General features: G+C 43.3%; 1 protein-coding gene across 1 annotated transcript in view; it reads left to right on the forward strand.

Annotated features, from left to right (window-relative positions):
- LOC137326682 (latent-transforming growth factor beta-binding protein 2-like) overlaps positions 1-25491 on the forward strand; it is a 607725-nt gene that overhangs the window by 448308 nt on the left and 133926 nt on the right. The window contains exons 19-20 of the mRNA XM_067992000.1: positions 8644-8763; positions 10498-10617. Coding sequence (XP_067848101.1) covers positions 8644-8763; positions 10498-10617 — 240 coding nt within the window. The remainder of the gene's footprint in view (positions 1-8643; positions 8764-10497; positions 10618-25491) is intronic.

A 25491-nucleotide genomic window follows, 5' to 3' on the forward strand; every position in this document is an offset into this window, starting at 1 on the left:
TACTGGGCCAAGGCTGCGTAGTTGAATGGACCAGCTGCACCTGGTGGTGCAGAAAACATACTTTACAATGCTTGCAGGAATACACCCCTTGAATCACAGCTGCACGTAGCAAGAGATTGCATTGTGATGCACTGAAATGTTGCAGTGCGGGTCTGTGTGTGAAGGATTGAATGAGTAAATAATGAAAAGCAAAAGATATTAGCTATGAGTCTGGGGAAGGCCTTTGAATTGGCCCTCCATCATTCCATCTGGTGCCACCATGGCCATAATGTTGGAAGTACTCCCTCATTAGGGGTCAAGGGTTGCAATTTTGTTGATCTCTCTTCTGTCTGCTACTGCTGCCTCCTTTTATGTGCTGATTTCTTGTGCAAGGAGATATGAAAGCGACATATGTAAAGAGAGGATTGTGAGAATTAATGTACCAAAGTGGCCAAGATGCAGGGAGGATGTTCCCGATGGCTGGGGAGTCCAGAACCAGGGGTCACAGTCTCAGGATACGGGATATGCCATTTAGAACCGAGCTGAGGAGAATTTTCTTCACCCAGAGGGTGGTGAACCTGTGGAATTCTCTACCACAGAAGGCAGTGGAGGCCAAGTCATTAGATGTATTCAAGAAGGAGATAGATATACTTCTTAATGCTAAAGGGATCAAGGGATATGGGGAAAAAGCGGGAACAGGGTACTGAATTAGACAATCAGCCATGATCATTTTAAATGGCGGAGCAGGCCCGAAGGGCCGAATGGCCTACTCTTGCTCCTATTTTCTATGTTTCTATGTAAGACAACAGCCATATTATGGGAGTGTGTGAACAGGCAGCTGTAAGTAACCTTGTGTGGCCATCGTACTTGGTGCTTGATCCTTGACCCATTTAATGGCCAATACAGTTAACATTGTGATATGGCAACATGGCCCATTGAAACAGAAGAAAATGAGCATGCCTGTGTATTTATAAAGATCAACAATTGACAAAGCACGCTATATGCCCCCGCTGTGATGCTTTACCAAGTTTACAGTGAGAAGAAATCAAAAGATTGGCAAGACAACCTCTTAAGGTTTTGTCACATGGGCTCACTTACCTTAGGCCAAAAAATGTCTTCTATTCCCAGATTCAAATCACTGGTGAGACTGCATTGGTATGCTTCCATTCATCTTGCCCTAGCTGTACTTTTCATTGCAATGTGGCCTCCTCCTCTAATCCCTTTACTGCAGGACTTCCTATAGCAGGATTGCTGAATGCTTCATTCTCCTCCTAGTAATTTTCAATTGTTAAATGAGAAGCCCATCTTCAATGGCACCAAGCAGTCCTTTAATCATGCCCCAGTGACATTGGCGTGCTCCCAGCACATCACATTCTACACGCTGGGATATAGGCATCAAAATATGCTAATGAGCTGACCTTGCATTATGGAGAAGCTGAGCTCTTTCGTGCACAGGTGCGCAGAGTGCATGAACAGCGCTGGGGCTGTGCAAGTGACCGTATTATCGGCCCCAATATCATGTAACTATTTTTTTAAAACAGGAACATCAAAGAGAGCTTTTCCTGAAAGTATAGTATTTCAATATAGACTGGGCGAATCACTTCAACCAAAAATATTCCCTTTAGATTTTCATTCACCTCTTATACTGTGCTGGAGTTAGTTTATGTTGTGTGCATGCTAGCTATTAATTCAGTTTTATACCAAATTAGTTGGGCTTGGGTCATCAATGTCATTTAGAGAGTTTTACTTTGTTGTTAAGAAAAAAAAATACAAATCTATGTTCTAATCCAATTTGTTTGTGCTCCAAAGCAAAGTGGTTAATGAGCTATGTAAAGTGTATGGTACCAGTGAATTATACTGTTTGCCCTATAACAGCAGGACAGGCAGTCATTGTTCTTTGCTCAAGACCCTATCAGGCAAATTTGCAGATTATATTGCAAGATTACTGAAAGAACGTACAAGTCCAAAAATAAACATTATTTGCTGTGAATTCCAGTTGTTGGCTTCTTACATCAAAACATATTGTGATTTGTAACAGCGGGAGTTAGTTAGCATCAGCAGGGTGCTAATTGAATCTGTGCCAGTCATGTAAATGGGATATTAGTGTTTGGATGTCCTGAGAAATCACACATCAAATACAACTGCTATGAAAGACGTTACAATACCAGCATTGAAAGTAACAACCAAGAGTAATAGAGTAGAGTGGCTTTTCTTTCGTTAAAATCCAAGACACATCCAGGCCAAATCTAAATTGCTAAAGAGTTCCAACTCCTCCAACTTAGTGGCAAAGCAAAAAAACTGAGCTTAGTTGAACTCTATGGTCCCAAAATTCTGATGTAAATCTGGTGGATCTATCTGGGGTGGAGGAGGGGCAGAATTTGGAACTTAGATTGGATTTGCAAATGATGGGTTCAGGGCAGGATGATGTCATAAGTCCTAAATTCCAACTTTCATACCCTAAAAACTGTCCATCTAACTTATGCTACTACAAAATAGGAATGACTTTGCACAACATCCGAGAAAGGTTGAGGCTGATGCCAGAATCTAAAAAGTGAATTGCTCTACTTCATTGTGCTGTTATATAACTGTTATACTATTCATAACTTTACTTTGGCTTGATATTTTGTCAGATTTGTTTGTTCTTTATCTTGGAGGCTCTTAGCATCATTTGGAAGACTCCTTCAAGACTGTTTTTTGTTTATGAAATTTCCCGAATTGTACTGTTACATTTCAGCATGGGTTTCCTGATGGGGATATATAATTGTGTATATATATATGTTTATATATATATATATATATGTGTGTGTTGGAGGAGGAACAGTAGAGGACTCTAGAGGCCAGGTATCATTTAGCAGCACAGGAAGAGATCCAGACCTCTTGTAGTTACCCAGCCATGAGGGGGTATAAACTCAAAGATCTTATTTGAATATATATGTGGAGTTATGTATAATGAAGGTGTGCTTCAGTCCATTAGCCCTGGAGGAGCTTTACTCTATCCTACAAGAAGATCTGCAAACTTCCTTAAGAACCAGGATTGTGACTCAGAAGATCACAACAGCACTTAATTTCCTGGCCATTGGATCATTCAACAGGGCAACAAGCAACTTTTTCCAGGACAGTTTACTGTGAAGCAATTTGCATAAACCAAGTCAACAATGCCCTGTTTGATAGGTGTGCCAAATTAATTACATTTGATGCAGAAGAAAGAAAATGACTGTGGGCCATTAAATTTTGTTGGATCGTACTCATGAGACCAGACTGTCATAGAATCATAGAAGTTTACAACATGGAAACAGGCCCTTTGGCCCAACATGTCCATGTCGCCCAGTTTATACCACTAAGCTAGTCCCAATTGCCTGCACTTGGCCCATATCCCTCTATACCCATCTTACCCATGTAACTGTCCAAATGCTTTTTAAAAGACAAAATTGTACCCGCCTCTACTACTGCCTCTGGCAGCTCGTTCCAGACACTCACCACCCTTTGAGTGAAAAAATTGCCCCTCTGGACCCTTTTGTATCTCTCCCCTCTCACCTTAAATCTATGCCCTCTCGTTATAGACTCCCCTACCTTTGGGAAAAGATTTTGACTATCTACCTTATCTGTGCCCCTCATTATTTTATAGACTTCTATAAGATCACCCCTAAACCTTCTACTCTCCAGGGAAAAAAGTTTCAGTCTATCCAACCTCTCCCTATAAGTCAAACCATCAAGTCCCGGTAGCATCCTAGTAAATCTTTTCTGCACTCTTTCTAGTTTAATAATATCCTTTCTATAATAGGGTGACCAGAACTGTACACAATATTCCAAGTGTGGCCTTACTAATGTCTTGTACAACCTCAACAAGACATCCCAACTCCTGTATTCAATGTTCTGACCAATGAAACCAAGCATGCTGAATGTCTTCTTCACCACCCTATCCACCTGTGACTCCACTTTCAAGGAGCTATGAACCTGTACTCCTAGATCTCTTTGTTCTATAACTCTCCCGAAAGCCCTACCATTAACGGAGTAGGTCCTGGCCCGATTCGATCTACCAAAATGCAACTCACACCATTCTGTGAACCAAAAGGGATTTCACTCCCATAATATACAATGAGTGTGCAACTAAAGGTGCAGTTTTCTCCACATCAGGGCCCACTATGCAGGGAGCTGCTATGATATTTTCATCCGACAGCAGTCAAGCATCTCTGCACTCTTTCAGAATCAAGGATAAGAACATAAGAAATAGGAGCAGGAGTAGGCCAATCGGCCCTTCGAGCCTGCTCCGCCATTTAATAAGATCATGGCTGATCTGATCCTAACCTCAAATCTAAATTCATGTCCAATTTCCTGCCCGCTCCCCGTAACCTCCCCTTTTCTTCTAGGAAACTGTCTATTTCTGTTTTAAATTTATTCAATGATGTAGCTTCCACAGCTTCCTGGGGCAGCAAATTCCATTGACCTACCACCCTCTGAGTGAAGAAGTTTCCCCTCATCTCAGTTTTGAAAGAGCAGCCCCTTATTCTAAGATTATGTCCCCTAGTTCTAGTTTCACCCATCCTTGGGAACATCCTTACCGCATCCACCCGATCAAGCCCCTTCACAATCTTATATGTTTCAATAAGACCGCCTCTCATTCTTCTGAACTCCAATGAGTAGAGTCCCAATCTACTCAACCTCTCTTCATATGTCCGCCCCCTCATCCCCGGGATTAACCGAGTGAACCTTCTTTGAGAGCAAGTATGTCTTTTCTTAAGTATGGAGACCAAAACTGTATGCAGTATTCCAGGTGCGGTCTCACCAATACCTTATATAACTGCAGCAATACCTCCCTGTTTTTATATTCTATCCCCCTAGCAATAAACGCCAACATTCCGTTGGCCTTCTTGATCACCTGCTGCACCTGCATACTAACTTTTTGATTTTCTTGCACTAGGACCCCCAGATCCCTTTGTACTGCAGTACTTTCCAGTTTCTTGCCATTAAGATAATAACTTGCTCTCTGATTTTTCCTGCCAAAGTGCATAACCTCACATTTTCCAATATTGTATTGCATCTGCCAAATCTCCGCCCACTCACCCAGCCTGTCTATATCCCCCTGTAGGTTTTTTATGTCCTCACTCTCTACTTTCCCTCCCATCTTTGTATCATCTGCAGACTTTGATATGTTACACTCGGTCCCCTCCTCCAAATCGTTAATATAGATTGTAAAGAGTTGGGGACCCAGCACCAACCCCTGCGGAACACCACTGGCTACTGGTTGCCAGTCCGAGAATGAACCATTTATCCCAACTCTCTGCTTCCTGTTAGATAACCAATCCTCCACCCATGCCAGAATATTACCCGCAATCCAGTGATTCTTTATCTTGAGCAATAATCTTTTATGTGGCACTGAATGACTTCTTGAAGACCTGGGATATCCAATACTACCATGGCTTTTAACATTACTGAGAAAGTCCACCAGTGAGGAGGGAGGAACTCTATAACAAGCCTTCTGTATCCTCCCAATTTTGCTCTTCAAAATGACTGGAAATTCAGAGCCCTGAGAAGGAGACAGAGCCAGAAGCTGAACCCTCTGAGACAGAGGAACTTGGACATGAGGAGGGAGCAGCAGTATCACAAACATCTGCTGGGAGAGAGCTGTAAGACAAACTAATCAGAGAGACTATGTTATGTCTTATATAGCTATACATCTGTAATAACCAGGATGCTTCACATAGTTTAAATATACAAACCTTCAGAACACTCCATCCTTAAAAGCAGAAGTTCCATGATTGTCCAAAGTCCACAAACATCTTTTCCCATTCCAGTGCGAATTTAAGTTTCCAACAAAACAATCATGATCATCATCCATATATCACCATTAACAAAAAGCATTTAAGGTTTATGGAACTTCATAACTGAAAAGTTACTCAATTTCATCACTGTGCACTCCCCTTGTGTTGCTTTCTAGTTTTCCTCTGTCCTTTTGGAGCCATAACATCACCTTCTGCATGCTGATTCTGCTTTAAGAGCAGTCTAGCTTTAAATACCCCAGCTGCACTTTCAAAAGGACTTCTCCACTCTCCCAGGCAATCTCACCAATTACTGCCTTGTCCAGCAGTGTTACAATAACTGAATCCTTGGATTTCCATTGCGGCCATAGAGCAGGTATAAGTCCTGCCCCACTATACATCCAATGGTGGATCATGGCACTCAGAATTTTGGAGCCTAAGTTTTCATTTAAACAACAAAAAAATCTCACCCTAAGTTTAGAAGAGGTAAGAGTTTGTTGTGTCAAAACAATGGAGTTCAGGGGAAAAAAAACAGAAAATGCTGGAGAAGCTCAGCAAGTCAGGCAGCATCTATGGAGAAAGAAACAGAGTTAATGTTTCAGGTCAAAGACCTGTCGTCAGAACTGGAAGATGTTAAAGAGTTAACAGTTTTTAAGCAAGTACAGAGCCAGGGAAAGTGGGGGAGGGAGGGGAGGGGAGGAAAGAACAAAAGGGAAAGTCTGTGATAGACTAGAGGACAAAAGAGAGTATGAAAAGAAACTTGCAAGGGAAACTTACGAAGAACTTTTATAGTTACATTAGGAAAAAATTGTGGTCAGGAGCAGTGTTGGCCCCTTAAAAACTGAAAGTGGGGATATTGTCATTGACAATGGGGAAATGGCGGACATGTTGAATGATTGCTTTGCGTCAGTATTTGCAGTAGAAAAAGAGGATAGCATGCCGGAAAGCCCAAGAAAACTAATATTGAATCGGGGACAGGGACTTGATAAAATTAATATAAGTAAAGCAACAGTAATGAAGAAAATAATAGCACTGAAGAGTGACAAATCCCCAGGACCAGATGGTTTCCATCCCAGGGTTTTAAAGGAAGTAGGTGAGCACATTGCAGATGTCCGAACTATAATCTTACAAAGTTCTCTAGATTCAGGAACTGTCTCTCTAGATTGGAAAATTGCACATGTCACTCCGCTTTTTAAGAAAAGAGAGAGGGAAACCAGGGAATTATAAACCAGTTAGCCTAATATCTGTTGTGGGGAAAATGCTGGAGTCTATAATTAAGGATAGGGTGACTGAACACCTCGAGAATTTTCAGTTAATCAGAGAGAGCCAGCATGGATTTGTGAAAGGTAAGTCGTGCCTGTCAAATCTGATTGAATTTTTTGAAGAGGCGACTAAAGTAGTGGACAAGGGAATGTCAATGGATGTTATTTATATGGACTTCCAGAAGGCATTTGATAAGGTCCCACATAACAGACTGTTAGCTAAGATAGAAGCCCATGGAATCGAGGGAAAAGTACGGACTTGGTTAGGAAGTTGGCTGAGCGAAAGGCGACAGAGTAGGGATAATGGGTAGGTACTCACATTGGCAGGATGTGACTGGTGGAGTCCCGCAGGGATCTGTTTTGGGGCCTCAATTATTCACAATATTTATTAATGACTTAGATGAAGGCATAGAAAGTCTCATATCTAAGTTTGCCGATGACACAAAGATTGGTGGCATTGTAAGCAGTGTAGATGAAAACATAAAATTACAAAGCGATATTGATAGATTAGGTGAATGGGCAAAACTGTGGCAAATGGAATTCAATGTAGACAAATGTGAGGTCATCCACTTTGGATCAAGAAAGGCTAGAACAAGATACTTTCTAAATGGTAAAAAGTTAAAAACAGTGGATGTCCAAAGGGACTTCGGGGTTCAGGTACATAGATCATTGAAGTGTCATGAACAGGTGCAGAAAATAATCAATAATGCTGGCCTTTATATCTAGAGGACTAGAGTACAAGGGGGCAGAAGTTATGCTGCAGCTATACAAAACCCTGGTTGGACCGAACCTGGAGTACTGTGAGCAGTCCTGGGCACCGCACCTTCGGAAGGACATATTGGCCTTGGAGGGAGTGCAGTGTTGGTTTACTAGAATGATACCCGGACTTCCAGGGATAAGTTACGAGGAGAGATTACACAAATTGGGGTTGTTTTCTCTGGAGTTTTGAAGGTTAAGGGGTGATCTGATCAAAGTTTATAAGATATTAAGGGGAACGGATAGGGTGAATAGAGAGAAACTATTTCCGCTGGTTGGGGATTTTCGGAGTAGGGGGCACAGTCTAAAAATTAGAGCCAGACCTTGCAGTAGCGAGATTAGAAAACATTTCTACACACAAAGGGTGGTAGAAGTTTGGAACTCTCTTCCGCAAACGGCAACTGATACTCGCTCAATTGCTAAATTTAAATCTGAGATAGATAGCTTTTTGGCAATCAAAGGTATTAAGGGATATGGGCCAAAGGCAGGTATATGGAGTTAGATCACAGATCAGCCATGATCTTATCAAATGGCAGAGCAGGCACGAGGGGCTGAATGGCCTACTCCTGTTCATCTGTTCCTAAATGACAAAAGGGATGATGGTGCAAGTCAAGGAGGGTGGTAATGGGACAAGTTAAGAAACAAAATATGGGTCTAGAGGAGCTGTAAATGGCAACATCAGAACCATTATCAGCAGGTCAGTAAAGCTTGGATTTCAGGCTTGAACTTGAACTTGTATCTAATTTAATAATGCAGTGCTGCATATAAACTGCAAATAAATTCTGGTTTCAGACATTGTGAATTATCATATCCTACAAACTTTTAGATTATTGTTATCTACATAACTGTTTAAAATTAATCCTTTGTTTCTCTGATTTCTTACCACACAGATGTAAATGAGTGTGAGCAGCCCAATTTGTGTCATAGAGGACATTGCACCAACACCCCAGGTTCTTATCACTGTGACTGTGAAGAGGGCTACATAATGACTAGACCAGGACAGTGTAATGGTAAATAAAATCATTGACTGTGATATAATAGTGAATTGTATCCTAATCATTATGGAATAAATCCAATAACCATTGAGCTCAGTTTCAGATGATGTTAGTATAAATGGAAAATGATACACTACAGTCCTCTTCACTTTTCATCCCATTTTTCTACTTTAGATCTTCACTTCCCCTTTTCTGCCACATTTCTTCCTTTGGTTAATAGAGCTGGAACTGCCTGAGCATGGCCTTTCCCATAGTCATAACCATAGCTAACTTGCCACTCAGATCAATTGAATGGAGATGTACATCTGCAAAGCAGATGTGGTCCTGTCAGTTTTTCTCGTCCTTACTCCAAAATAGAGCATTTTATTTCCATGCAGTGCTTCACCAAATGAGGAGCTGAGAACAGTCAAATCTGGCCGAGGAAAAAAGTGAATTTGAGCAATAGCAGCAGCTGGAATTTAGATTTATGACATTGGATAAAAATCCAGTCCTCTATCAGATCGACTGACCCACCAAAATTTTAACATTATGGTATAATACCATTGTAATTTCGTATGCAAACTTGGATGCTTTTGATTGGGGAGAGGAGCAAAAAGCTATACTTGTAAATATTGTACAGATTTGGGTAACTGAATATTTTTTTGTTTCTTGCTTATATTATGATGCAGGCTGTATGTTAAGACCATAAGAGATAGGAGCAGGAGTAAGCCATTCGGCCCCTCGAGCCTGCTCTGCCGTTTAATGAGATCATGGCAGATCTGATTTTTACCTCAACTCCACTTTCCTGCCTTTTCCCCATATCCATTGACTCCCTTGCTGATCAAAAATTTGTCTAACTCAGCCTTGAATGTATTCAATGACTCAGCCTCCACAGCTTTTTGGGGTAAAGAATTCCAAAGATTCACCACCCTGTGGGAGAAGAAATTTCTCCACATTTCTGTCTTAAACGGGTGACCCCTTATTCTGAGACCATGCCTCCTAGTTTTAGATTCCCCCATGAGGGGTAACATCCTCTCAGCATCTACCCTATTGAGTCCCCTCAGAATCTTGTATGGTTCAATAAGATCTCCTCTCATTCTTATAAACTCCAATAAGTATAGACCCAACCTGTTCAATCTTTCCTCATAAGACAACCCTTCCATACCCGGAATCAACCTAGTGAACCTTCTCTGAACTGCCTCCAATGCAAGTATGTCCTTCCTTAAATAAGGGCACCAGAACTGTACGCAGTACTCCAGTTGCGGTCTCACCAGCACCCTGTACAGTTGTAGCATGACTTCTCTGCTTTTATACTCGATTCCCCCTAGAAATAAAGGCCAATATTCAGATGGCCTTCTGGATTACCTGCTGCACCTGTGTGTTGACTTTTTGTGTTTCATGTACGAGGACACCCAGGTCCCTCTACCGCAGCATTTTGTAGTGTTTCTCCATTCAAATAATATTTTGCTTTTTTATTTTTCCTCCCAAAGTGGATGACTTCACATTTTCCCACATTATATTCCATCTGCCAAATTTTTGCCCATTCACTTAACCTGTCAATATCCCTTTGCAGACACTTTGTGTCCTCATCGCAACTTGCTTTTCCACCTATCTTTGAATCATCAGCAAGGTTTTGCGGCCAAACCTTCTTGGGCTGTCCTTTGACAGCTCTGTAAACAGATGGACAATTTAGTCAGTTTGAAATGAATCTGAACTTCGTCTTTAAAATGTTTTCGAAAAACTGAGCTAAAATTTTGGCTTATTTAACAGATATCGATGAATGCCATAACCCTAATACGTGCCCTACTGGAAAATGCATCAATACTCTGGGCTCCTTTGAATGTGTCAGCTGTTCGGCTGGATACAGAGCAATGCATGGAAGATGCCTAGGTAAGATGCATAAAGTTAAATTGTTTGCCTTGTCATTCTTCAATAATGAGGCACAAATCTGCTATCTACATCCAGAACAGACAGTAAAATTTGTAATCTTTGTACAGTGCATTTATTATTTGAAATCTGCCTGATACCCTTGAAGAAGAACAACAACAACAACTTGCATTTATATAGCGCCTTTAATGTAGTATAACGTCCCAAGATGCTTCACAGGAGTATTATCAAACAAAGTTTGACACTGAGCCACATAAGGAGATATTAGGACAGGTGACGAAAAGCTTGGTCAAAGAGATAGGTTTTAAGGAGCGTCTTAAGGGAGGAGAGAGAGGTAGAGAGGCGGAGAGGTTTAGGGAGGGAATTCCAGAGCCTAGGGCCTAGGCAGCTGAAAGCATGGCCGCCAATGGTGGCACGATTAAAATCAGGGATGTGCAAGAAGCCAGAATTGGAGGAGCGCAGAGATCTCGGAGGATTGTAGGATTGGAGGAGGTTAGGGAGGGGCGAGGCCATGGAGGGATTTGAAAACAAGGATGAGAATTTTAAAATCGAAGCATGGCCAGACCGGGAGCCATTGTAGGTCAGTGAGTGCAGGGGTGATGGGTGATTTAGTTTGATATTTTTAAGCAATTAAAATTGTGTATTTGTTTTTTTTATTCTGTAATGGATTTAATATGTGCACCAAAACAAAGAGTATTTTATGATTTATTGATAGTGGTGTCATATGATTAATGGGGAAAAAAAAGCTGACCTTTTCTGTAATATATTTAATAGAGTTCAGATAAAGTTTGTATATTTGGAATTCACAGCAAACAAGATATCTCTAAGATATAATCATTTTTAATTGGACTAAGTCTCCTGCATTCCATTTTCAAATAGTAGGAAATTACTGGTAACATTTCTTATCTGCCAATATTTCATAGTGAAATGCGCAGGTGGAGACTATTTGGATAAATGTTCCGTGTCAAGCATTTGGCTAATGACTCAGCTGTTGAACTGGTCAACTGAATAACATTATTGCTTTATTAGGTAATTGCATGCAACCAGTATACCAGAACTTTAGTTGCAACGATTAAAAGTACTATTAACCACCAAACCCAGAGTATTCACAAAGCCTTGTTTAGAAGAAAATCATCAGTCCAATAGTGCAGCACATTGGTGTAGCTAACAAACTGTTGCATGGAAAGACAGGACTCAGGTTCATGCTTGAGATTCATAATGCATTTCTGGACTTAGTTGAACTATCAGAGGGAAGCATGGAGCATAGTTAAGGAATCACTTCTCCAAAGGAGTGAAAGGAAATTAACAACAACAACTTGTATTTATATAGTTTTTAACATAGAAAAATGTCCCAAGGTGCTTCACAGAGACATAATAAAAAAAATGGATGTCCAGTCAAAGAAGGAGAATTTAGGAGGGATGACCAAAACCTTCATCGAAAAGGTGGGTTTTACAAAGGGTCTTAAAGGAGAAGCGGGAGATAGAGAAGCAGAAGGCATTTGAGGAGGGAATTCTAGAGCATGGTGCCTAGACGGCTGAAGGTATGGCCGCAAAAGATGGGGGCAAAGGGAGGTGGGATGCACAAGACTAGAGTCAGAGGAATGGAAAGTTTGGGGGGGGTTGTAATGCTGGAGGAAGTTACAGGTAAGGAATGCCAAGGCCATTGAGAGATTTAAACATGAATCGAGAATTTTAAATTTGAGGCATTGGGTGACTGCGAGCCAATGTAGATCAGCGAGGACAATGAGTGGGACTTGGTGCAGAACAGGAAGCGTATTTTTGGATGAGCAGAAGTTTACGATGGGTGGAGAATGGGAGGCCAGCCAGGAGAGCAATGGAATAGTTGAGTTTGGAGGTAACAAAGGCATTGGTGAGGGTTTCAGCAGCAGATGGGTTAAGGTTGGGCAGAGGCAGGCAATGTTATGGAGGTGGAAATAGGTGGGAGGGAAAGCCAACTCAAAGTGTTCTCAAGATCAGCATTAATAGAGAATCAGGAAAAAGTTGTCCACTTATGTATAGTCAAGGAATGGTGCATAGCATGGAAGGCCGAAACAGAGCAATAATAAAGAGAAAATGAAGTGAATAATATTTTTGGAAGGATAACTCTAAAATATATAAAGCATTTTACTCAATGTATTAAAGTTGATTATTCAATTGCAGTAAATGTCAGGAATATTATAATTCTCTCCATTATTTGTAGTTATTAAAAAGTGAATACAGTCTGTTACACTTATGTATAAAGTCTATAATTTCTTAAGCCAACATTTCAGGTTCATTTTTAGGAGCTAATTTATTTTAAGGTAACAGCAGTCTACACTCATTCTGACCATTATAGATGCTGAACTATTGTTTAAAATAATTATTATTGTTATTATCAATCTGTACATTTATTCTGTTGCATATTCTTGGCTCTTCTTAGCTAAGCTAATTTATGATAAATATAGAATATCATTTTTCTAAATTTGTTTTGAATATAAGCACACTTTTTATCTGTTCCTTTTACATTAGGTCCAAAATGAGTATAAATATAGGGGGATTGATTATACAATGAAAGGAATGCTCTCCATAACATTTTGTTTATATAATAAGGTGTAATCCTCTTTTATCAGGCCTCCCAGTTTTCATGGGTGGTGTTGTATAATCTGAATGAAACATCAGCAAATAAGGCTGGTACAAAGTTTAAGTGAGAGATTGTTATTCCATGGAAATGTCTGTATGTTCACAGCATTATTAGGTTTGCAAGTTTTGTTTTGTGGGGATTTAGTCACACCTCAGGTGCATGGTGTTTTCTTTTGTTATATTCCAGTACTTTTAATTGTCACTGGTATTTCCATTCCAACATGATTGTGAAAATGTTGAGCTCAGTAAGATTCAACAATTGTCATTCTATTATATGTGATCAAAAATGAGAAACTGCATAACCTCTTCTCACTTAGATAATGTTGAATAAGGGCCTGAAAGATTATTCCACAGATTGTCTCTTTACATCTGGGACATAGGATAGAAATAAACTGCCATGATGAAAAATTCACTACTGATGTATTTCAGAAGAAAGCCTTTCGAACTGAGTATTACTACTGAGTAGGTGACATTTATTGTAGTAGAAATACGATTAGTGCAAAAGTAATAGGGCTGAACGAACATAATAAAGCCAAATACCTCAACCAAACCCAAAATGTACCTCAACTCAATAAGGTGCTATTTGCTTCTTCAGCTAAGTGACAATTTAAGCTTAATTTTAGTGGTTCCACACTATTACTGAAAGAAATCTGAATGTGATGGAAATATCTGTTTTCCCTCATCCAACTCCCCGGACAATGAGGTTTTAGGGAATGTGTAGTGATGCCTTTTCAAAAGACTTCTTTCATGTGTTTGGTTTCCAGCCACGGCAGATTTTCTTGCTTCTGACATATTTTATTTAAGTAAAATTCCCAAATCATTACCATTCATTTGAACTATGGGTCAGGCAGGGTGAAAAATGCACCAATAACTTACAGTTGTGAATATGCCCAATTGGAAAATCTGGGCTAGTGTCTCAGAACCATTCAGAAAGAGAAGAAGACAGAGTTGAAGACAAACAGAAAGGTAGAGATATGTAAACTCAAAGAATTAGACAGCAGGAAACAAGCAGAGAAACAGTGGTACAAAGAAATTTTTATTTGTCTGGTAACGACACCTTTGTAAACCAATTAGTGTCTCGAACAATGTGTTCAAATATTGAACTTTAGAATTTTTATTTTGCTAATGTTAGGGGCAGTTTTGCCTTTGGAGGTAGGTTCTGATGGTACTTCCATCTGGCCCCCTTACCCCTCCCATTTATCTGGGTTGGGGGTGGTCTCCTGACAGTATCTTCGCTACACAGAGGAAGCCCAACACCGCTAGCCAGAAAACTTTGGCGGTGCTGCAAAGAGGCATCCACTGCAATGCCAGAAGGTGAAGGAGGCACAATTAAAGGAGGCAGAAGCGATCTTGAAGATTTTTTAAATATTTTTTTTAAAAAGGCTCTCCATGAGCTACAGCCTATTCTGGCCCAGATATGGGAACGGAAGAGAGGGTGGTCACAACCAGGCCGTCTTCTCCAACAAGACCATGAGCAGAATTCCCACCGCCACTCCATCATGGATCATTACCTTGCTTCGGGGGTGGGGGGGGGGAAGGAAAATTTTCAGTGGCAGTCTCAAGGGCGGTATAGCAGAGGAAAATCAGGCCTATATGTTAGAAACTAAGCACAAATGTAGGTTCCATATGATGTTCAGTATTGATAGGGTTAGTTAATGCTTCCTAAAATCTAAACAGGAAACCCAAAAAGGAAAATAAAAGCCCTTCATGTCCATTGGCCCACTGCTAGAGAGCTTTTTTTGAAGAAAGCAAAGATCACATTCCAAATGGTTGCATTTTCATACTTCTCTTGACTAAACCTATCTCTTTAATTATATACAGCATATTATCAGGCATGAATGAAAAAAATAAATCTTACTGTAGTGAGTCCAATTATGAGCATCAAATTATTTTAGATTTAAAATGCTTGATGTAACTAAAAATTACAACTGGTAATGTTTTCAATATAAGAAATGGGTTTATCTTATGGATAGCTGTAAGATGTAATTATGATTAAAAATGCTTACTTAAGATAGCCAGTGTAGTAATTACACTAATTTCCAGATTGGAAATTATAATTTTGAAGAGGAAAATAAGCACTAGAAATGTTTGTATGTGACTTCAAAATATCATGGCTCCTAAAAGAAAACCAGAAATGATAAGGTTTTCAAAGAGTTTTGTTGGCACTGAATCAGATTGGGTGCTATTAAGTTAAATTTAATTGAATGTATTTGTTGCTGATCAAGGTAAGGGATGGTGTTACTTGAAAATTAGGTGATTTTACATTTTATATGCAGTAATGGTATCAAACACACCATGAGTCAGGCACAGAGTTTTGCTTCTTAGTGTAACCTTGTGACTTATCAAACCACCTACCTCAGAAGAGCAACCATTACTGCGCTAATGTAGTTTTCCCATTTCTCACACTACCTATCTGTACATCCGAAGTGATATTACTGGATGAGTGCCAATCATAACGATGCAAGATTAAGGATACATTGAAAGGCATACTCAAATTCAACTGAATGGATCCAGCTAAATTGCAATTGGGTCTTGAATCAGATTAGTTGGTTTAGATCCAGATTTCAGTATGGCAGATTCTTATATTCACATTAGTTTTTTCGGGATAACTTGAAGTGCTAATTTTGATTTCCTGCAGAGGTATGAACCCTACCAGAAATGTGGGCTCGGCGGCATTGCTGGCTGGAGAGTCAGAAAGCTTTGCTGCTTGTCTGAAAAGTTTGAGGACCTGCAGCTAATGGGCCCTACATTTAACAGAATGATGCTGTCAGAGCATCAAGCTTAGGTGTAGACATTGAAGATTGTATCGGACAGTGTGCTACAGATGGCAGCTTGGGTGCAGGATTTTACTAGCAACATGTGCAGCACATTGGACTAGCATATGCAATGGGCTCAACTCCTGTTTTAGGCAGCCACCCCGGACAACAGGCGCAATGATGACCAATTTCTACCCCATGATCTGAGAAAGACTTCATTAACATTGCACACCCCCCCCCCCCCCGCCCCCAACACTGCAGCAACATTGTATTTCCATTCTCCATGCTCCCGAAACTACAACCTTTCAGACACTGCCATACCCTTATACTACAGTTTTAATGCTAAATTTATGCCCATAACAATGTATAATCAGTGTGAAAATTATACTATGGAGCATCCAAATGTTACTCTGTTGGTTGCATCACTTCAACCAAGACTCACCCAAGCCAGTAGTTTGGTGATGGAGTAATTCTCTGCTGGTTTCACTTACAACGTCATGACATCCGCTATCAGAATCAGAATGTAGATGCCCACCAGCAAGTTTAAACAGGTGTAAGTAAATTTTGCATATGTATGGCCAAATCCTGTGCAATTTATGGCACAGTGTATGTTTTTTTTATTCGTTCATGGGATGTGGGCAAGGCCAGCATTTATTGCCCCATCTCCAATTAACTTTGAGAAGGTAGTGGTGAGCCGCCTTCTTGAACCGCTGCAGTCCGTGTGGTGAAGGTTCTCCCACAGTGCTGTTAGATAGGGAGTTCCAGGATTTTGACTCAGCGACGATGAAGGAACTGCGATATATTTCCAAGTCGGGATGGTGTGTGACTTGGAGGGGAACGTGCAGGCGGTGGTGCTCCCATGTGCCTGCTGCCCTTGTCCTTCTAGGTGGTAGAGGTCGTGGGTTTGGGAGATGCTGTCGAAGAAGCCTTGGTGAGTTGCTGAATGCATCCTGTGGATGGTACACACTGCAGCCACGGTGCGCCGGTGGTGAAGGGAGTGAATGTTTAGGGTGGTGGATGGGGTGCCAATCAAACGGGCTGCTTTGTCCTGGATGGTGTTGAGCTTCTTGAGTGTTGATGGAGCTGCACTCATCCAGGCAAGTGGAGTGTATTCCACCACACTCCTGACTTGTGCATTGTAGATGGTGGAAAGGCTTTGGGGAGTCAGGAGGTGAGGCACTGCCGCAGAATACCCAGCCTCTGACCTGCTCTTGTAGCCACAGTATTTATATGGCTGGTTCAGTTAAGTTTCTGGTCGATGGTGACCCCCAGGATGTTGATGGTGGGGGATTCGACGATGGTAATGCCGTTGAATGTCAAGGGGAGGTGGTTAGACTCTCTCTTGTTGGAGATGGTCATTGCCTGGCACATGTCTGATGCAAATATTACTTGCCACTTATCAGCCCAAGCCTGGATCTTGTCCAGGTCTTGCTGCATGTGGGCATAGATTGCTTCATTATCTGAGGGGTTGCGAATGAAACTGAACACTGTGCAATCATCAGCGAACATCCCCATTTCCGACCTTATGATGGAGGGAAGGTCATTGATGAAGTAGCTGAAGATGGTTGGGCCTAGGACACTGCCCTGAGGAACTCCTGCAGCAATGTCCTGGGGCTGAGATGATTGGCCTCCAACAACCACTACCATTTTCCTTTGTGCCAGGTATGACTCCAGCCACTGGAGAGTTTTCCTCCTGATTCCCATTGACTTCAATTTTACTGGGGCACCTTGGTGCCACACTCGATCAAATGCTGCCTTGATGTCAAGGGCAGTCACTCTCCCCTCACCTCTGGAATTCAGCTCTTTTGTCCATGTTTGGATCAAGGCTGTAATGAGGTCTGGAGCCGAGTGGTCCTGGCGGAACCCAAACTGAGCATCGGTGAGCAGGTTATTGGTGAGTAAGTGCTGCTTGATAGCACTGTGGACGACACTTTCCATCACTTTGCATATATATTTGTATATATGCAGTAGCTTTCCAAGTTATAGAGCAAACCCAGTGTTCATGATGAGTATAAGCTCGCCAGCATTTATAAAGCAGCATTATTTAATGTGACAAACTCGTACTGGCCAGTTAAGTACAACAAAGGCATTAAATGACTGCTAATTTGTATTCATGTAACATAATAGTTAAGACATTTAATTCATACCCCTGTTTTTGCAAAGGAGGGGCAAGTTTAGTCAGGGCCGTTAGCAGAAAAATTACTGATGCAAACTATTCAATGTATGGTTTCTTGTCAGGATTGGGATACTTATTGTTCAGGGATGTAGTCACCCCATCGGAACTCAGCTACTACTACATTTTATACAACTGAACAAGCAGAAAGTGAACCCAATAAGAAATGAAACATTAGATGACCCAGTTGTGCTGATTGGGAAATTAAGAGCTATGATTCACCCATCAAGACAAAAGATGTAAAAGTGTAGAAATGAATGAGCTCCCAAAACAGTGCACTGGTCTTGCTTATGAATGGAGGTGGACATAATTCCTTGGCTATTGCCCAAGAAATCCCCTTTCAACGATTGAAATGATCCAGTATTGAAAGATTTCAGGGCTGCTGTGACCTTCACATCCACAGCAATGTAGGCTGTAATCAAAAAGAATACCCTCAAATCAGTTATCACTGTTCCCACAATTTTCTGTCCATTACTGGTGAGGCTCCCCAACAGGAGCACGATTTGTAAAATTATCCCTTAAATGCCATGTTGTTGCCCTCTTGCTCAATTTCCTGGCAGCTCTGAGCTCATATTACAGCTGGCATTTGTGAAAGTCACTTACAAATTCAGGAACTACATCATGGTTACAATTAAGTCATCTGCTCTCCAATTAATGGCTTTTTTCACCTGCCAATTTTCTCCCCTCCCTTGTCTGAAGATATTGGGCATCATTTTAGCACCCGCTATCAGGTGCGTTCCTGGCGGGGGGACTCCGAAAATCGGAGAATCCCGGAGCGGGTCGGGAGCCCAGCTCCAACCCGCCCACTTCCGGGTTCCCCACTGACGCGCCGGCGTGCGCGCGCAGCCCCCGCTGGTGGGAATCCCGCAGGCAGTTAAAGCCAGCGGGGTTCCACTTGAAGGTGTTTATGTTGCTTGTTCAGGTCGTTAACTGGCCTGATTAAGGGATTATGTGAGGAGGGGTGGGATTTTATAGCAAACTGGGACTGTTTCCCGTACTGGGGGAAACACTCCCAGTTCAAATGGACCTGTTGCAGCCATCAGCCTGTGGCAGCTGCAAAGGTCCATTTGACAGGTAGGGGGGGGGAGACCCTCACTCATTGCAGGAGCCACTCTGTCATTTGGGACAAAGTTTGGCCTCCACCACCCTCCTCCTGACAATCAAAGTCACCAACGTGCACACTTACCCCGGGGTGCAGAGACATGTACCTACCTTGCGGACCCCCTCAGATGTACATCTTCCGGATGGGGGCCGCCGTAGCTGCAGTCATGACCTCCTCGGAGGGTGAACGGCATCACCAGCCTCGCCATCCACGCCGTCCACCTCTGACACGTGGAGCTCCACAACACAGTGCTGTGACACATCCACCTGTACAGCAGGAGGGAGGGCAACCGCAGAGAGAGATGCGTCGCAGAGGGCACTACCCTCGCCACAGGGTCCACAGACCGAGGCTCAGCTTCCTGGACCTCTCTGAGCAGCAGTACACACGGAGGCTCAGAGTCACTCGACATGTAGGCGTGGACATCTGCAGCCTCCTTCATGCCAAACTGCTCCTGGCTGGCCCGAGCACCATCTTCTTACCTGTCGCTGTCAAAGTCACCACTGCCCTCAACAACTTCTCCTCCGCATCCTTCCAGGGTGCCACCGGGGACATCGCCGACGTCTCTCAGTCGTCTGCACAAAAGAGCCCTGCAAATACACCTACACCCACTCTGCAGTGACACAATGGGTGGCATCAGTTGTGGGTCTTCATGGTGATCCTCAGGAGAGGGCATTATTGCACAAACCAGACAAGATTTGCAAAGACATGGCAGTAGTGGTGCCAATATAATATGTAATGTGAGTTGGTCAGAAATTCAATATAAGTAACAACCGTGACAATCCCTCAAACACCCTTGTGCATCCCCTTCATGCTCACGACACGTTTGCCTTAAGCTGCCTACTGCACATATCTGATGCATGCCCTGTGGCTGCAGCACAGGTAGTGGCAGGTTGAGTGAGGCTGACCGTGAAAGAGATGCACAAGAGGGTGAGTATGAGATAGAGCCATGAGATTGTATGAGGATTGGGTTGAGTGGTAGTGGCGGGATGAGTACTGGCGAGGTGAGTAAGTGCAGGTAAGATGAGGATGAGGTTTGAGTGGGTATGAGGGGTGATGTGACAGAGTAGTGTTGGCAGTGCAGAAGGAGGTGTGGGGTGGGGGTGGTGATGTGGCAGATGGAGTGTAGGGGAATGAGTAAGTGTACTCACTTTGGCTGACCTACTGAGGTCATTGGAGCGCCTCCTGCATTGTATGCAGGTGGGCGATATGTTGGTGGTGCAGGTGATCTCCTCTGCCACCTCGAGCCAGGCCTTCCTGGTGGCAGAGGCAGGCCGCTTCCTCCCGCCCGCCGGGGGGAAGATCTCTGTCCTCTCCCTCCTCCTCATCCCATGTATTGATACCTGGAGTGAGGCGTCATTAAACTGGGAGCAGCCTTCCCCCTGGGCTGCTCCATGCTGTAATTTTTTTCTATTTGTTACAGCATCTGTCAATGGAGGACTGCCCCTTTAAATAGAGCTCCTCCAGCTGACAGATCTTACTGCGCATGCGCAGCCCGGCCGACGCGCAGATCAGCAGTGGGGAACCCGGAAGACAAGGTAAGTGGATCTAATTGGGATGCACGCGGGTGGCTGACTCATTTCACCGGGCGCGTTACCCACGCGCCTGATAGCCCCCCCGCCGCGAACCCGCAGCCCTGCAGTACCTCACACAAGTTACCATTCCTCATATATAAGACTAGATACTGGGGTCAATTTTAATTTTAATAGGCAGTTAAAATCGACCAGGTGACTTACCCACCAATATCTTGCCTGGATCCCACCAATGTCTCGCCTGGATCCCACCATCTTCAAACTTATCCTGCTTTTCTGAGCAGGCAGCAAAGTCACCTGTCTGAAGTCAGCACAGTCCTTCTTTAAATATGCAGATTGGGGTTCAATGATGGCCCCGATCATTATTTCTCTCTGATCTGAGCGGGGAAGAGGATCGGAAGCAGAAGAGGCCATTCAAGGTAAGTTTTTTTACTGTCCTTTGTGGGACCAGGAATGCTTGTCCAGGCCCCACAGGAAAATGTTTACATTTTTAAAATCTCCAACAACAATTAAAACCTGAAGGAATGAGCCTTCACACTTGTAATAGTGCCAGAGAGAATGACTGGCAGTATTTAACACATATCACATTGTTAAAAGGGTACTTAGACTGAAATGGGCAAGACTTAACTTTCTGTAGTGAGTTTAGTTCGTATCTACTGCTCAAATACAGCAACCTTCACGCCATTCAATGGTGAGGTAGGCAGCGCAATGCAGTTTTTGCAAAGCTAACGATGGAGCGGTGCATCTCGAACAGCAATTTTTGGAAAATCCGTGTTTAACAGCGCATCTGCCCCTCGCCTGAAGTTGCTGTATAAATAATGGCAAGTGCTATTAGCCTCTTCTTTATTTTGAAAGCAAATTCTGGCCCATTCTCTCCCTCCCCTCCTCAACCTCACCTTCAGCAATTGCACCTATTGTTGTCCAAGCATTCTGTTACTCCAGCACCAGTCTTGACAATGTTAACAGGTCACTGACCTGACTTTTGTAGCTGATTGCATATAGGCATAAAGCCACAATGGGAATGTATCCCAGTATAGACTTGTGAGACAATAGTGCCGAATAGTGTCCACAAGAACGAAGAAACTAAGTCCCAGAATTGATTATCTAATTGCTACAGTGTTTCCTGCATGATGTCTCCTTTATTCTATGCTTAAATCTTCTAATTACATCTCGTAGAATCATGGAAATTTATGGCGCTGAAGGAGGCCATTCGGCCCATCGTGTCTGTGCCGGCGGATAAAGAGCGATCCAGCCTAATCCCACTTTCCAGCTCTTCATCCGTAGCCTTGTAGGTTACGGCACTTCAAGTGCATATCCAAGTACATTTTAAATGCGATGAGGGTTTCTGTCTCTACCACCCTTTCAGGCAGTGAGTTCCAGGCCCCCACCACCCTCTGGGTGAAAAAATTTCTTCTCAACTCCCCTCTAATCCTTCTACAAATCACTTTAAATCTATGCTCCGTGGTTATTGACCTCTCTGCTAAGAGAAACAAGTCCTTCCTATCCACTCTATCTAATCCCCTCATAATTTTATACATCTCAATTAAATCTCCCCTCAGTCTTCTCCATTCCAAAGAAAACAACCCCAGCCTATCCATTCTTTCCTCATAGCTAAAATTGTTCAGTCCTGGCAACATCCTCGTGAATCTCCTCTGTACCCTCTCTAGTGCAATCACATCTTTCCTATAATGTGGTGACCAGAACTGTACGTAGTACTCTACCTGTGGCCTAACTAGTGTTTTATGCAGTTCTAGCATAACCTCCCTGCTCTTATATTCTATGCCTCAGTTAATAAAGGGAAGAATCCCATATGCCTTCTTAACCACATTATCTTTTTTTTATTCGTTCATGGGATGTGGGCATCACTGGCGAGGCCAGCATTTATTGCCCATTCCTAATTGCCCTTGAGAAGGTGGTGGTGAGCCGCCTTCTTGAACCGCTGCAGACCCTGTGGTGAAGGTTCTCCCACAGTGCTGTTAGGAAGGGAGCTCCAGGATTTTGACCCAGCGACGATGAAGGAATGGCGATATATTTCTAAGTCGGGTTGGCGCGTGACTTGGAGGGGAACGTGCATGTGCCTGCTGCCCTTGTTCTTCTAGATGGTAGAGGTCGCGGGTTTGGGAGGTGCTGTCGAAGAAGCCTTGGCGAGTTGCTGCAGTGCATCCCGTGGATGGTACACACTGCAGCCACAGTGCGCCGGTGGTGAAGGGAGTGAATGTTTAGGGTGGTGGATGGGGTGCCAATCAAGCGGGCTGCTTTGTCCTGGATGGTGTCAAGCTTCTTGAGTGTTGTTGGAGCTGCACTCATCCAGGTAAGTGGAGAGTATTCCATCACACTGCTGACTTATAGAAACATATAAAATGGGAGCAAGAGTAGGCCATTCGGCCCTTTGGGCCTGCTCCGCCATTCAAAATGATCGTGGCTGATCGTCTAACTCAATACCCTGTTCCTGCTTTTTCCCCATATCCCTTGATCCCTTCAGCATTAAGAAATATATCTATCTCCTTCTTGAATACATCTAATGACTTGGTCTCCACTGCCTTCTGTGGTAGAGAATTCCACAGGTTCACCATCCTCTGAGTGAAGAAATTTCTCCTCATCTCGGTTCTAAACGGCATACCCCGTATCCTAAGACTGTGACCCCTGGTTCTGGACTCCCCAGCCATCGGGAACATCCTCCCTGCATCTATTCTATCTAGTCCTGTTAGAATTTTATATGTTTCGATGAGATCACCTCTCATTCTTCTAAAGTCTAGTGAATATAGGCCTAGTCGACCCAATCTCTCCTCATACGTCAGTCCTGCTATCCCAGGAATCAGTCTGGTAAACCTTCATTGCACTCCCTCCATGGCAAGGACATCCTTCCTCAGATAAGGAGACCAAAACTGCACAAAATATTCCAGATGTGGTCTCAGCAAGGCCCTGTATAACTGCAGTAAGACATCCCTGCTGCTGTACTCAAATCCTCTTGCAATGAAGGCCAACATACCATTCGCCTTCCTAACTGCTTGCTGCACCTGAATGCTCTCTTTCAGCGACTGGTGTACAAGGGTACCCAGGTCTCGTTGCACCTCCCCTTTTCCCAACCTATCACCATTCAGATAATAATCTGCTTTTCTGTTTTTACAACTAAAGTGGATAACCTCACATTTATCCACGTTATACTGCATCTGCCATGTTCTTGCCCACTCGCCCAACTTGTCTAAATCACATTGGAGCCTCTTTGCATTGTAGATGAGACTTGTGCCTTGTAGATGGTGGAAAGGGAGTCAGGAGGTGAGTCACTCACAGCAGAATACCCAGCCTCTGACCTGCTCTTGTAGCCACAGTATTTATATGGCTGGTCCAATTAAGTTTCTGGTCACCCCCAGGATGTAGATGTGGGATTCAGCGATGGTAATGCTGTTGAATGTCAAGGGGAGGTGGTTAGACTCTCTCTTGTTGGAGATGGTCATTGCCTGGCACTTGTCTGGCGCAAATGTTACTTGCCACTTATCAGCCCAAGCCTGGATGTTGTCCAGGTGTTGCCACATGTGGGCATGGACTGCTTCATTATCTGAGGGGTTGCGAATGGAACTGAACACTCTGCAATCATCAGCGAACATCCCCATTTCTGACCTTAGATGGAGGGAAGGTCATTGATGAAGCAGCTGAAGATGTTTGGGCCTAGGACACTGCCCTGAGGAACTCTTGCAGCAATGTTCTGCGGCTGAGATGATTGGCCTCCAACAACCACTACCATCTTCCTTTGTGCCAGAGAGTTTTCCCCCTGATTTCCATTGACTTCAATTTTACTAGGGCTCCTTGGTGCCACACTCGGTCAAATGCTGCCTTGATGTCAAGGGCAATCACTCTCACCTCACCTCTGGAATTCAGCTCTTTTGTCCATGTTTGGACCAAGGATGTAATGAGGTCTGGAGCCGAGTGGTCCTGGCGGAACCTAAACTGAGCATCGGTGAGCAGGTTATTGGTGAGTAAGCGCCGCTTGATAGCACTGTCGACAACACCTTCCATCACTTTGCTGATGATTGAGAATAGACTGATGGGGCGGTAATTGGCCGGATTGGATTTGTCCTGCTTTTTGTGGACAGGACATGCCTGTGCAATTTCCACATTGTTGGGTAGATGCCAGTGTTGTAGCTGTACTGGAACAGTTTGGCTGAAGGCAGGGCTAGTTCTGGAGCACAAATCCTCTGCACCACAGCTGGGATGTTGTCGGGGCCCATAGCCTTTGCTGTATCCAGTGCACTCAGCCGTCTCTTGACATCACGTGGAGTGAATCGAATTGGCTGAAGACTGGCTTCTGTGGTGGTGGGACATCTTGAGGAGGCTGAGATGGATCATCCACTCGGCACTTCTGGCTGAAGATGGTTGCAAATGCTTCAGCCTTGTCTTTTGCACTCACACGCTAGACTCCACCATCATTGAGGATGGGGATGTTTACAGAGCCTCCTCCTCCCGTTAGTTGTTTAGTTGTCCACCACCATTCACGACTGGATGTGGTAGGACTGCAGAGCTTTGATCTGATCCGTTGGTTGTGGAATCGCTTAGCTCTGTCTATAGCATGTTGCTTCCGCTGTTTAGCGTGCATTTAGTCCTGTGTTGTAGCTTCACCAGGTTGGCACCTCATTTTTCAGTACGCCTGGTGCTGCTCCTGGCATGCTCTTCTACACTCCTTATTGAACTAGGGTTAATCCC

This window comes from Heptranchias perlo, chromosome 10 (genome assembly GCF_035084215.1).
Source record: "Heptranchias perlo isolate sHepPer1 chromosome 10, sHepPer1.hap1, whole genome shotgun sequence".
NCBI lineage: Eukaryota > Metazoa > Chordata > Chondrichthyes > Hexanchiformes > Hexanchidae > Heptranchias > Heptranchias perlo.